This window comes from Notolepis coatsorum (genome assembly GCF_963971535.1).
Source record: "Notolepis coatsorum genome assembly, chromosome: 17".
NCBI classification, from domain to species: domain Eukaryota; kingdom Metazoa; phylum Chordata; class Actinopteri; order Aulopiformes; family Paralepididae; genus Notolepis; species Notolepis coatsorum.
Window position 1 is genome coordinate 53,750,469 of NC_140181.1, and position 14,472 is coordinate 53,764,940.

General features: G+C 39.7%; 1 protein-coding gene across 1 annotated transcript in view; it reads left to right on the top strand.

Annotated features, from left to right (window-relative positions):
• The window catches only part of LOC311244046 (RING finger protein 207-like), a gene marked incomplete at both ends in the record, with an annotated part of 62,310 nt that overhangs the window by 37,627 nt on the left and 10,211 nt on the right, over positions 1 to 14,472 (top strand). The window contains 8 exon segments of the mRNA XM_084333456.1: positions 1,968 to 2,043; positions 5,503 to 5,628; positions 5,906 to 5,952; positions 7,182 to 7,223; positions 7,225 to 7,246; positions 9,764 to 9,832; positions 9,934 to 10,002; positions 10,200 to 10,324. Coding sequence (XP_084189582.1) covers positions 1,968 to 2,043; positions 5,503 to 5,628; positions 5,906 to 5,952; positions 7,182 to 7,223; positions 7,225 to 7,246; positions 9,764 to 9,832; positions 9,934 to 10,002; positions 10,200 to 10,324 — 576 coding nt within the window.

Below are 14,472 nucleotides of genomic sequence, written 5' to 3' on the forward strand. Positions count from 1 at the left end.
AACTGTGTACAAAAGAAAAACTCAGTTTTCTCATAGACTTCAATTCATTCGGCTGTTTTTCTCTTCCTGTTTTCGCTTGTTAGTTTTTCACCTAGATCCCTGATTCATACATCCCCAGGTGGGGTATCATTTGAAAGCCACACTCATTGGCTACAACCCTCCATAATCATTTTCGAGATCGCCAAATGATTGACGGAACTAGAGCCCCAAGAGTCGGGAGTGGTATTTTGTGCAATACCGTGTACTTTGCACAAGCCTCAAATACCGGCATGTAACTCGAGAACCGCTGAACGGATTTTGTCATGTGAAAGGGCTATGGACAGGCAACAAATAAGCCTTCAATTCGATATATATATATATATATTGTATTACAAAATATGCACACCCGAGCCACTAGTGGTCGTCAAAGTGCCGGTGGTCAAATCGTCCTATAAGGGCCCACATGTGTTGCCTTGCATGTTAAGATGGACATTTGAGTGGTTTCAAATGTGTAGTTCAAATGTTCAAATAGTTCAAGTAGTTCAAATGTGTTTTTAACTGTTGTTAAAGTTATTTGACTTAATGTCAGTTATCATCTTTGGTTTTGTACTAAATTCACCATTTTCTATCTCAAATAAGTAATTAATATTGAATAAAACAATCTTTAGTGTTCTTTGTGTCACTGGTGTTTTATTGTGTCACTGGTGTTACTGTGTTTTTTTTCGGTCATATGAAATCAAAAGTGTCACATTTGACTTGTAAATGATTTTATATCAATTAACCTTTGCTTCATTCAAGAGTTGGGATGTTAAGGATACTATCATTAAATTTGTATGACTGTCCTTCAAATATTGTTATTATTATAGCAAAGATATGATGGTGTTAATAATCAAACATCACACAATAAAATTTTTCACAAACCTGATTAAAATAAATAAATACATAATCTCCAAATTTTTTGCATTATCATTATCCTACTGTGTCTCTGAATTTATGTGCAGAATAGATTGTGAAAAAAACATTTCTAAAAAGCTTTTAATATTGTTAAAGGTATGAGGTAACACCAGTGACAAAAAGATGGCACAAGCATTCTTTAAGTCAAAGTAAAAAAAAAAATTTAAATCATTAAGCTCTCATTTATGTGGATTCATAAAGTCAAAGGGTTAACCAATATTGTAACTTAAGTTTAAATGTAGGAAAATTTAATACATTTTAAGACATGTTGCTATTTCAAAAGTGTGCGTTTCTGTAGAATGACTCATATGTCTATCATGAAAAATGGAAGTATGGGCATTACTTAAAAGAAAATTATAAGATCATCTTTTACTCTTATATAATATATATATATTATATATATTATATATATATATATATATATATATATATATATATATATATATATATATATATATATATATATATATATATATATATATATATATATATATTCTTTTATAAACACTTTAATTTGCAGGTTGAATGTATGTGTATTTGTGTGAATGGGGATGTATGTTAGTTGTGTTGTTAATATTTCAAATCCTGGACTGTGTTTATAGTACATGTTCTAAACGGGATGTAAACAGAAAAATGTGACTAGAAAACATTGTGGGGAAAAAATACATTTATATGCAAATGTACTTTTCTGAGAGTATACTTGCAATGTATTTTTGGTACTTATTGTACTAATTCAGAGCACATGTTTTGTATGATAGTCATGTGTAATATGCTTACCAAACATATTAAAAGTGTACTATTTTGGTAAGCAAAACTAACATTTTGATGAAATATATCTAAGCACATTTTAAGTACAACTATTAAGTACAAAGTGGTTTCAATTTAACACAATTTTTGTATACTTTCTGAATACATAAAAAGTACACTAAAGTTGACTTTCAGAAAATTTACTTAAGCTAGCCCTATGCACTGTATAGTCACTGTATATTCAATGGGATCATGTTTTAAACTGTATGTGCCTCTTTTATCTGCAGGGAAAACCGAGCACACTGCATTGATATTGAAACAGCATATATGCAGGGTTGTGAAAAACTGGACCAGGCCGTCATAGTGAGTGTGCTTTTTATATTACTGCTCAGAATCTTTCAATAGACCTCTCACGGGTGACGTATTTTTCGGCTGCTCCCGGGTCTCTAGTTTTTGCTGCAGCTGTAGGTGTTAAGGTGCCAGACCAGAGACCCAGATGCAGAAAACAGTAGAACAAGGAGTGCAGAGAAAACCCCATGCTGGGTGTATTTATTGAGGACTGGGGTGAGCAGGGGTCCAGGTTCAGGGGTAGAGCAGGCTGCGGCAGGGGTCCAGGTTCAGGGGTAGAGCAGGCTGTGGCAGGGGTCCAGGTTCAGGGGTAGAGCAGGCTGTGGCAGGGGTCCAGGGTGAGCAGGGGTAGAGCAGGCTGCGGCAGGGGTCCAGGGTGAGCAGGGGTAGAGCTTTTCACGCTCAAACATGAAAGCAAAAACACAGAGCAAAAATGCAAAAAGGCAATGCAGAATTTCAGTAAATACAGACGGGACTGAAATACTGAAAAAGGCTGGTAGCTGCTCACTGAGACAGAGGTTAAAAGGCTGGTAGCTGCTCACTGAGACAGAGGTTAAAAGGCTGGTAGCTGCTCACTGAGACAGAGGTTAAAAGGATAGCTGCTCACTGAGACAGAGGTTAAAAGGCTGGTAGCTGCTCACTGAGACAGATATTCGAACTGGCAACGAAGTGGACTGGAGCTTTATGGCAGAGAAATTGATGAGATGAGCTGGGAGCCTGACCCAACAGCACACCTGATCCTTATCCTGCCGAGAGAGAGAGAGAGAGAGAGAGAGAGAGAGAGAGAGAGAGAGAGAGAGAGAGAGAGAGAGAGAGAGAGAGAGAGAGAGAGAGAGAGAGAGAGAGAGAGAGAGAGAGAGAGAGAGAGAGAGAGAGAGAGAGAGAGAGAGAGAGAGAGAGAGAGAGAGAGAGAGAGAGAGAGAGAGAGAGAGAGAGAGAGAGGCTTATAGTCTGTGGTTCATGCAGATGTGGTCCCATGGACAAAGTTTTCTAAAATACATTTCTCTCTCTGATAAGGCAGGGGATTTAGAATTTTAAGCTAGCCAGCTAGATAATCGCTAGCCAAAACTAGCTTAGCATTGCAGATCAGGTCACCTGATGTCACCAGCGAAGGGTGATAGGAAGCAAAGGGAGGATGCTAGGAAGCATAGGAAGGGTGATAGGAAGCATAGGGAGGATGCTAGGAAGCATAGGAAGGGTGATAGGAAGCATAGGAAACATGTTACAAACAGATTCCAAGCATGAGGGGGCCACGCTTATTAATTCCAATAAAATACTTGTCGCTGACCAATCTGGAAAATATTCCAGAGGTCACATTCCCGACCTGCTGTCAGCCTATATAGCAAGTTTCATCCACCTCTGCCTTTTAGTTAGTGAGATATGTGTGTGTGTGCATACATTTCACATTTATCTCCCAAAGCTGCATAGTGCACCTTTAAAGCCTCAATCTGGGATTTTTAACCATATAAATCAGGATTATATTCACATATTCTGAAAGAGTTTGATTTCTAGATGGAAAATAAGATGTTTGTAACTTTCGTACCTCATCATAAATCAAAATATACATCTATACAAACATTACCAAGGTAAACAAACCTACAGGCCCTGTTCCTCATACCTGGCTAACTGAGTTAGCCGGATAATTTTCAGCATAGCTTGACTTAAGCCAGACCTTTCCGTTCCCCGACGTCGGATTGTCTAAATCGCCATGGTAACAGATCAGAAAGTTTGAACCTGGTCGAGGGCAAGGTTTAGTTCAGTTAGCTCGATAACCTGCATGGCCACGCCCTTGCAAAGAAATCCCAGCTCGCTTCCTGAAATAATTCTCACAGTCTAGATCCCATTATACCATTCTGAATAATGTTTTTGTGCTTCGTTTTTCTAGAGGGGGCTTTTGAAATGTAAAATAATAGACCTAAAATGCTGATAATAAATCATATTCAGCCTATGAATTTACTTTGTCCTATATAATGCACGTCATATTTATACGGATACGGCGCTCGCGACACACACAGTTATTTTAATAACGGACTAAACGGATCATGTGAATCCCGCGGGGATATTTTTAATGAATCGGGCGTTTGGCTCTGATTAGTTTAATATTCTTCGCTGTGTATTTGCTTAACGGAGCGCCCGGATTGTTTGAGCATAGCGTCTATGCGTGGATTGTGGATATGAACGTTTAATTGTATCACTGTCACTGTGACAGTGTCACACGTTATTGTGATATTGTAACTGGGTTTAAAATATATGAGGAGATGCGCTGTTTGATGGATTTGATGACGTGACGTGACTTGATCAATTGAATGAGCCTTTGACGTTTTTGATGAATGAATTTGAGAAAATGCATTTATCTTTTCAAGCACTGTTATCTGATGATAAACATGAGGTGTCACTGGTATAAACCAAAGGTTAATCAATTCAATGCATGTATGGATTATGTCCGAAACAGATTAAAACCTGATTAATAGTGAAACTGCAAGCCTCCCTCCAAGCCTCTCTTTAGGAACCATGTATAATATTATATAGTACATAATACCTAAGCACATACAGTACAGATATCCTCATAATATAATTCGTATCAATTAGATATACTATTTGGGCTTGTTTTTATCCTTATTCTGAAAGAGTTGAAGTAATTATTTTCGCTAGCAAGATCTCATTTGATTATTCATTCCATTAAGCCTACTGCCAGCAGGCACATTTAAAGAAATATAATCTGATTGATTGGGGTAATGAGGGATTTAAAATTAGCCTATAGTCGGCGAGGCTATTCAGCCGTACTGTATTGTACCCATTCTGCAATCTTGTTAATAAAGTTTTAAATCAATCAATCAATCAATGCCATTAGAAAATCAGGATTTCTGCGATCAACACCTGCTGTCTTTTCAACTGAGGCGGCCGCGCGCAATTATCCTGAGTATCAAGTCTGGTTCGAATTAACGAGAATCAGTGTTCAAGGAACAGGGAAAGCCCGGATTCAAACATCGGGTTAATTGAATCTGGATAATGGAACTTTTGATCGAATTAGTTGAACCAGGTACTGGGAATAGGGCCCAGGCCCATAATACAACAAATACAGTTTAACTTTAAACTCATATTTTATCTGTCTACTGTTAGTCTGTGTATAAAGAGCTCAATCAACTAGATAATGAAAACGTCATTAGGTCACTATTCCTGTAGTTTTTATGTATTATTATTATTATTATTATTATTATTATTATTATTATTATTATTATTATTATTATTATTATTATTATTATTATTATTATTATTATTATTATTATTATTATTATTATTATTATTATTATTATTATTATTATTATTATTATTATTATTATTATTATTATTATTATTATTATTATTATTATTATTATTATTATTATTATTATGTATGTAAACTGTTGTTGGTGGGGCTACCCATTTGTTTACATTTGGATCAGGGATTGGGCCTTTAACACTGTCACTGTGCAGGCTGTTAAGGAGCTCCAGACATCAGCCAGGGAGGCCATCATCCTGCTCAGGGCCATGATTGGAGAGGTGAGGGCCAACGTGGAGGAAGAGGAGACTGCTATCAGCACCCTCTTCAGCAACATGCAGGTGAGATCAAGTAGGACTATCACCAATCTGTAATGCCGCCAAACAGCGCCCTCAAAAGGCCCCTCTTGGTATTACTGCTTTTTGTCTTTTGTCTGATGTGTGGGTTGGAGTTGAGTGGGGAATCTGGGGATAGGGGAAGGAGTTGCTATTTTGACGAAGACAATGATGATGATGATGATGATGATGCAGCAGAACATTTAGTTTCTTTTCAAACCTCACTGAAATGATGTCAGTGGAAACTAAAAAGTTGTGTCTTCTGTTCCTTTTGCTTTTGAAGGAAAAGCTGGCTGAGCGAAAGAGGATCCTACTGAAGGCGGCTCAGAGGTGGGACTGATCTAAAACCCATGTATCTAAGGACCTGGATTTGGGGTTTAGTTGTCCGAACCCAACCAAACTTGTTTTCTGAAGTCACATTTGGAGCTTGCTGGCTAGTAGAACACTGATCTGCATTACCAGCTAGCGACGGAAAGCCTAGCATTACTCTATTACTCTTCATTTGCTGACAAATAAGCCTCAACTCAACAACATTAACCTATTTGGAGAGGAGAGACAACAAGTTGACCTGTTTGAGGCTCCCATTCACTCTAATGACATTTTTGTAGCCAGAGTGCTTACTGCTTTCACGCCGCCCTCGCTACACTATAAGTTTCAATCAATTCCATCTAATGTCAGGCTGTCTTTTCTGGGGTCAGATATCAGTACTGAACATCCGAATGGCTTCTACTGTATTGGCTTCTTGTATGTATTGTGTTACACACTATCACATTGATATTGTGCCTGCTCCAACACACACACACACACACACACACACACACACACACACACACACACACACACACACACACACACACACACACACACACACACACACACACACTAACACACACACACACACACACGCACACACACACACACACACACACACACACACACACACACACACACACCTAAAAACACACGCATGCGCATACACAAACACACATATAAAAAAAACACACACATACATACATACATACATACATACATACATACATACATACATACATACATACATGTATACATATATACATACATACATACATACATACATACATACATACATACATACATACAAACATGCAGGTACAGTCAGGCACACACACAAATACACACATGCTCTAAATGCCTTATGCTTGTGTTATATTGTGATATATCATAAGATATATTATGTCATTGATAAATTCTGAATTTAAATGTATTATATTATTATTATTATTATTATTATTATTATTATTATTATTATTATTATTATTATTATTATTATTATTAATTATTATTATTATTATTATTATTATTATTATTATTATTATTATTATTATTATTATTATTATTATTATTATTATTATTATTATTATTATTATTATTATTATTATTATTATTATTATTATTATTATTATTATTATTATTATTATTATTATTATTATTATTATTATTATTATTATTATTATTATTATATTTGAAAGTGAATGTACCTACAGCCAGGTCTTATATCATGCCTGCCTGTCGCTCCACAGTCAGCATGAAGAGAAAGAGAGAGCCTTTAAAGAACAGCTGTCCTGCGCTGCTGCCCACTCTCCAGGTAATGTCCTTTATAACTCTCCAGATAATGTCCTATTCTTTATAACTCTCCAGATAATGTCCTATTCTTTATAACTCTCCAGGTAATATCCTAGTCTTTATAATTATCCAGGTAATGGTCTAGTCTTTATAACTCTCCAGGTAATGTCCTAGTCTTTATAACTCTCCAGGTAATGTCCTAGTCTTTATAACTCTCCAGGTAATATCCTGGTCTTTATAACTCTCCAGGTAATATCCTGGTCTTTATAATTCTCCAGGTAATGTCCTAGTCTTTATAACTCTCCAGGTAATATCCTGGTCTTTATAACTCTCCAGGTAATATCCTAGTCTTTATAACTCTCCAGGTAATGTCCTCGTCTTTATAACTCTCCAGGTAATGTCCTAGTCTTTATAACTCTCCAGGTAATATCCTAGTCTTTATAATTCTCCAGGTAATGGTCTAGTCTTTATAACTCTCCAGGTAATATCCTAGTCTTTATAACTCTCCAGGTAATATCCTAGTCTTTATAATTCTCCAGGTAATGTCCTAGTCTTTATAACTCTCCGGGTAATGTCCTAGTCTTTATAACTCTCCAGGTAATATCCTAGTCTTTATAATTCTCCAGGTAATGGTCTAGTCTTTATAACTCTCCAGGTAATGTCCCAGTCTTTATAACTCTCCAGGTAATGTCCCAGTCTTTATAACTCTCCAGGTAATGTCCCAGTCTTTATAACTCTCCAGGTAATGTCCTGGTCTTTATAACTCTCCAGGTAATATCCTAGTCTTTATAACTCTCCAGGTAATGTCCAGGTCTTTATAACTCTCCAGGTAATGTCCCAGTCTTTATAACTCTCCAGGTAATGTCCCAGTCTTTATAACTCTCCAGGTAATGTCCCAGTCTTTATAACTCTCCAGGTAATGTCCTGGTCTTTATAACTCTCCAGGTAATGTCCCAGTCTTTATAACTCTCCAGGTAATGTCCCAGTCTTTATAACTCTCCAGGTAATGTCCCAGTCTTTATAACTCTCCAGGTAATGTCCTGGTCTTTATAACTCTCCAGGTAATATCCTAGTCTTTATAACTCTCCAGGTAATGTCCTAGTCTTTATAACTCTCCGGGTAATGTCCCAGTCTTTATAACTCTCCAGGTAATGTCCCAGTCTTTATAACTCTCCAGGTAATGTCCCAGTCTTTATAACTCTCCAGGTAATGTCCTGGTCTTTATAACTCTCCAGGTAATATCCTAGTCTTTATAACTCTCCAGGTAATGTCTTAAATTGCACAGACAATGTTAGGGGCAGGGGCTCAAGCTACAATAAGGGCACTTAACCCACCAACACCCAGTGTTCATATTTGACCAAAACAAATTAAGAAATCTTTTAATTTTGGGGCTCAAGCCACCTTCTTCCCTATATGTGCATGCCACTGTCACCAGGTAATGTCCTCTCATCCTAATGTCCTCTATTCCTAATGTCCTCTGCAGGTAATGTCATCTCATCCTAATGTCCTCTCATCCTAATGTCCTCTCATCCTAATGTCCTCTGCAGGTAATGTCCTCTCATCCTAAAGTCCTCTATTCCTAATGTCCTCTGCAGGTAATGTCCTCTATTCCTAATGTCCTCTGCAGGTAATGTCCTCTATTCCTAATGTCCTCTGCAGGTAATGTCCTCTATTCCTAATGTCCTCTGCAGGTAATGTCCTCTAGTCCTAATGTCCTCTGCAGGTAATGTCCTCTAGTCCTAATGTCCTCTATTTCTAATGTCCTCTGCAGGTAATGTCCTCTAGTCCTAATGTCCTCTGCAGGTAATGTCCTCTATTCCTAATGTTCTCTGCAGGTAATGTCCTTTATTCCTAATAGTCTCTGCAGGTAATGTCCTCTATTCCTAATGTCCTCTGCAGGTAATGTCCTCTAGTCCTAATGTCCTCTGCAGGTAATGTCCTCTAGTCCTAATGTTCTCTGCAAGTAATGTCCTCTAGTCCTAATGTTCTCTGCAAGTAATGTCCTCTAGTCCTAATGTTCTCTGCAAGTAATGTCCTCTATTCCTAATGTTCTCTGCAGGTAATGTCCTTTATTCCTAATATTCTCTGCAGGTAATGTCCTCTATTCCTAATGTCCTCTGCAGGTAATGTCCTCTAGTCCTAATGTCCTCTGCAGGTAATGTCCTCTAGTCTTAATGTTCTCTGCAAGTAATGTCCTCTAGTCCTAATGTTCTCTGCAAGTAATGTCCTCTAGTCCTAATGTTCTCTGCAAGTAATGTCCTCTAGTCCTAATGTTCTCTGCAAGTAATGTCCTCTAGTCCTAATGTCATCTGCAGGTAATGTCCTCTAGTCCTACTGCAATGTCCTAGTCTTTATGACTCTCCAGGTAATGCCATCTAGTCCTAATGTCCTCTGTAGGTAATGTCCTCTAGTCCTAATGTCCTAGTCTTTATAACTCCCCAGGTAATGTCCTCTATTATCATAATGTTCTAGTATCTATGACTCTCCAACTAATGTCATCAATAGTCTAGTATCTGACTGTTCTCCTTCTTCTTTCTAGGTTCACCTGGTTACGTGTTCTGCTTTTTTAAATTCAGCCAATAAATTTGAATTTCTTGACATGGGTTATGTAAGTATGAAAATGTCCCCAAATGTCTACTTGATCACCACTATTGAAAGTGTCAATCAATCACTGTGTGTAAAGGTTTGACTAATTTATCTGCCACCTAGCAACTGATGGAACGACTAAAGAAGATAGTTAAATTGCCACACAGACTGCGGCCTGCTCAGAGTAGCAAGGTACCTTTTTTATCTTTAAAGATTTTCCAACCATCTCAGGCACTGCAATTAGATGATGTCATCATCACATTGCATTGTTTATACTTTCACAGAACTACAGAAATGTCTTTCTGTTTATTTTAGGGCAAATAACCAATTTCTTTTTGTACATTTCTACCTGTAATATTTGTCCTTTGTGTCTCTGATGTCTGGTTTAGATAAACACAGAGTACCATTCAGAGTTCGCCCGCTGCCTGGAGTCTCTCTTACTGCTCGGACAGCGGCGCTCCGTGTCCATCGCTGGGAATGTCTCTGGACTTAGCCTGGGCAATGCCAGTGGACTGTGAGTCCTATTCCTTTCTCCCTCTCTAATGAAAAGGCCTCAACCTCATTGATGTCCACATCTCAAACTTTGACACTTGTTCTTATCCCCTGCTGTTTTCCTTGTGGTTTTGTCTTTCTTGTACTCGTATTATCTTCCCTTAACATTGAACATTGAATAAATAATCGTATATTAATTGTTCCCCCTATCTATTTTAGTCTGTTTTATTAATAAGAACCAAAAGTTTGTTGGAAGAAATTCAATAATTTCACTTCATGCTGATGTACAGGCATAGAGTATATATATTGCCTTTGTCAGTCCTTTGTGCTAGTAGCCATCAGGCTCCACAACCGTGGGCAGGGACTGACCTGACCAACAGCTTGAGAACTGTTAGAACTGTTAGACTCTGGGGGCGGCCGGGTGGCGCAGCGGTCTAAGCGTCTGCCCACCACCACAGAGACAGTGGGATCGAATCCAGCTGTGGTGCTTCTGGGTTGGCCGACCATCCATACTAACACAATTGGCAGTGTTAGGCCATGGTTACACTTACAACGTTTCATTTTCGAATTATTTCGTTTTGCATGTCCAAGTTAAAGGGGAAACGCCGTTTTGGCAAGAAACCGCGTTTTCCTAGCGGCAACGCTCAAAGGGGGTTTTCGTTTTGAGAACTCATCATGAGGACAAATTACAGTGCCATGTAATTTGCGCGATCCAGATCCGGAGCCCTTCATGCCCAACGCCCATGCGCAGTAGACACCGACGCCAAATTCTCCCCTGGCTGGACCTCGACTCCGTCCATTAGTCCAAACATCAGAACTATTTCTGGGAGTCACTTGCAATATCTATAATTAATATAATTTGCTGTCTCCCGACACCAACCGGCCATATGGGGAGGCTATACAGGATATCAGCTGCGTCCTCCTCAGATTGCTTATTCATGTGCTTTATAACGGAGCAGATGGATAACCATTTGACTCCATCCTCCCAGACACCGTCAGAAATAGATTTTGTACTTGCTTTTAATTTCGCCATAATTAATTAGATCATTCCAAACTACAACAGTCTGCATCCCCTTAACAATTGTTTGTATTGAGCCGTATTGTATTGTACCCATTCTGCAATCTGTTAAATAACGTTTTCATCCATTTATTCTACTAACGTTACTACGTTAATGTACGATAGCCTAAATGCTAACTATATAAATGGGATATGCCAATCACATTAGCATGTAGCTAACAACACCAGAGATCTTTTTGTGGGACTAAACTCTCCGCTCTTGGTGGTAAATTGTGTTGATGTTGGTTTTGTTTCATCAACAAATGAGGCAACAAAACAGTGAATGTATCCTTTTTTGTTTATTGCACTTTTATTGCACTTTGTTTCTTGCTGAAAAATAAATGCTATGTTGCTAAATGGCTCACGTGAGGTATTTAAAGATGGCGGATTTCTGTTTTGACTGAGCAGGATGTGTAGTGATGCGTTCTGTTCTTCCGATTGGTTGAAAATGGCCTTCATGTTTGAACTACATCGCCACCTACTGCTTTGGCATTGTACTACATGTATATACATCACTCGGTGCTCATGAGACAAACAACGTCTAACTTGCCTGCCAATACACAGCGTTCTGAAAAGCTAAATGAAACAAAATCGTTTTCGCTATAATGTAACCGCAGCCTTAGAGGGTGGGAAAACACGGCAAGGGTGGGTCCTGGTCGTTGTAAAACAGCGACTCCTACAGATCGGTCGGGGCGCCTGCACAGCGAGGTCGGATCCTGGGGGAGGTAGTGTCCTCCACATGTTACACTCCCCCAGTGAGAGTCCGCGCTGCCAGGTGAAAAGAAATGGGGATTGGCTACACATGTGTCGGAGGAAGCCAGTCCAGGGTCCATAGTGGCGTTAACAGAATTGTGCATTAACATGTAAATGACACGTTAACTTTGACAACCATAATATTTATATACACCGTGGGAAGGGGGAAACGCAATTTAATTTCTCTGTATGTCTTGCACATTATGAAAAGTGACAATAAAGCTGACTTTGATATGTCTCACCTGCCCTATAGCTGACCAGACCCTCACCTTTATTTCTACTTTTTCATTCATGGCTTATCTTGTTCTTTTTATTCTCTATATTTTATTGTCACCTCTATTACCCTGCCTGTACCTCCCCTCCCCTGTGCTGCTATGACACCTGCATTTCCCCAAGGGGGTTAATAAAGTATCATCTTATCTTATCTTATCTGTGTGTAGGAGTGTTTTTCAGGAGTGTTTCAGGCTGTGTGGCGTACAGGTGTAGAAGCAGATCTGTGTAGGAGTGTGTTTCAGGCTGTGTGACGTACAGGCAGCTCTGTGTAGGAGTGTGTTTCAGGTTGTGTGATGTACAGGTGTAGAGGCAGCTCTGTGTAGGAGTGTGTTTCAGGTTGTGTGATGTACAGGTGTAGAGGCAGCTCTGTGTAGGAGTGTGTTTCAGGTTGTGTGATGTACAGGTGTAGAGGCAGCTCTGTGTAGGAGTGTGTTTTAGGCTGTGTGACGTACAGGTGTGTAGAGGCAGCTCTGTGTAGGAGTGTGTTTCTGGTTGTGGGACATACAGGCGTAGATGCAGCTCTGTGTAGGAGTGTGTTTCAGGTTGTGTGATGTACAGGTGTAGAGGCAGCTCTGTGTAGGAGTGTGTTTCAGGTTGTGTGACGTACAGGCAGCTCTGTGTAGGAGTGTGTTTCAAGCTGTGTGACGTACAGGCAGCTCTGTGTAGGAGTGTGTTTCAGGTTGTGTGATGTACAGGTGTAGAGGCAGCTCTGTGTAGGAGCGTGTTTCAGGTTGTGTGACGTACAGGCAGCTCTGTGTAGGATTGTGTTTCAGGCTGTGTGACGTACAGGTGTGAGGCAGCTCTGTGTAGGAGTGTGTTTCAGGCTGTGTGACGTACAGGTGTAAAGGCAGCTCTGTGTAGGAGTGTGTTTCAGGCTGTGTGACGTACAGGCAGCTCTGTGTAGGAGTGTGTTTCAGGTTGTGTGACGTACAGGTGTAGAGGCAGCTCTGTGTAGGAGTGTGTTTCAGGCTGTGTGACGTACAGGCAGTTCTGTGTAGGAGTGTGTTTCAGGTTGTCTGACGTACAGGTGTAAAGGCAGCTCTGTGTAGGAGTGTGTTTCAAGCTGTGTGACGTACAGGCAGCTCTGTGTAGGAGTGTGTTTCAGGTTGTGTGACGTACAGGTGTAGAGGCAGCTCTGTGTAGGAGTGTGTTTCAGGTTGTGTGATGTACAGGTGTGAGGCAGCTCTGTGTAGGAGTGTGTTTCAAGCTTTGTGACGTACAGGCAGCTCTGTGTAGGAGTGTGTTTCAGGTTGTGTGACGTACAGGTGTTGAGGCAGCTCTGTGTAGGTCTGTTTCAGGTTGTGTGACATACAGGTGTAGAGGCAGCTCTGTGTAGGAGTGTTTCAGGTTGTGTGACGTACAGGTGTAAAGGCAGCTCTGTGTAGGATTGTGTTTCAGGCTGTGTGACGTACAGGTGTTGAGGCAGCTCTGTGTAGGTCTGTTTCAGGTTGTGTGACATACAGGTGTGAGGCAGCTCTGTGTAGGAGTGTGTTTCAGGTTGTGTGACGTACAGGTGTAGAGGCAGCTCTGTGTAGGAGTGTGTTTCAGGTTGTGTGACGTACAGGTGTAAAGGCAGCTCTGTGTATGAGTGTGTTTCAGGTTGTATGACATACAGGTGTAGAGGCAGGCGTCTGCAGGTGTAGGGGACAGGGGAGAGGAGGTACTGATATATAAATATAAATAATAATAATATAATATAATATAATGTAAAGATTATATTAAATGTGTGATGCACAGGCATAGAGCAGGTCGGCGTATAGGAGTATTTTTTTGTTGTTAAACATTTTATAAAATATATTGATCATATTTCCAATTTTAATAATAATAATAATAATAATAATAATGGATTGGATTTATATAGCACTCTTCGTGACACCCCAGAGACCCCAGAGCGCTTACAGAGTCCATTATTCGTTCATACACAGTCATACCGGTGGTGGTAAGCTACAATTGCAGCCAGAGCTGCCCTGAGGCAGACTCACGGAAGCGTGGCGAATAATCATCGCCTACGGCCCCTCCGACCACCACCAACATTCATTCACATGCATACACATTCATACGAGGCAAGTAGGTTAAGTGTCTTGCCC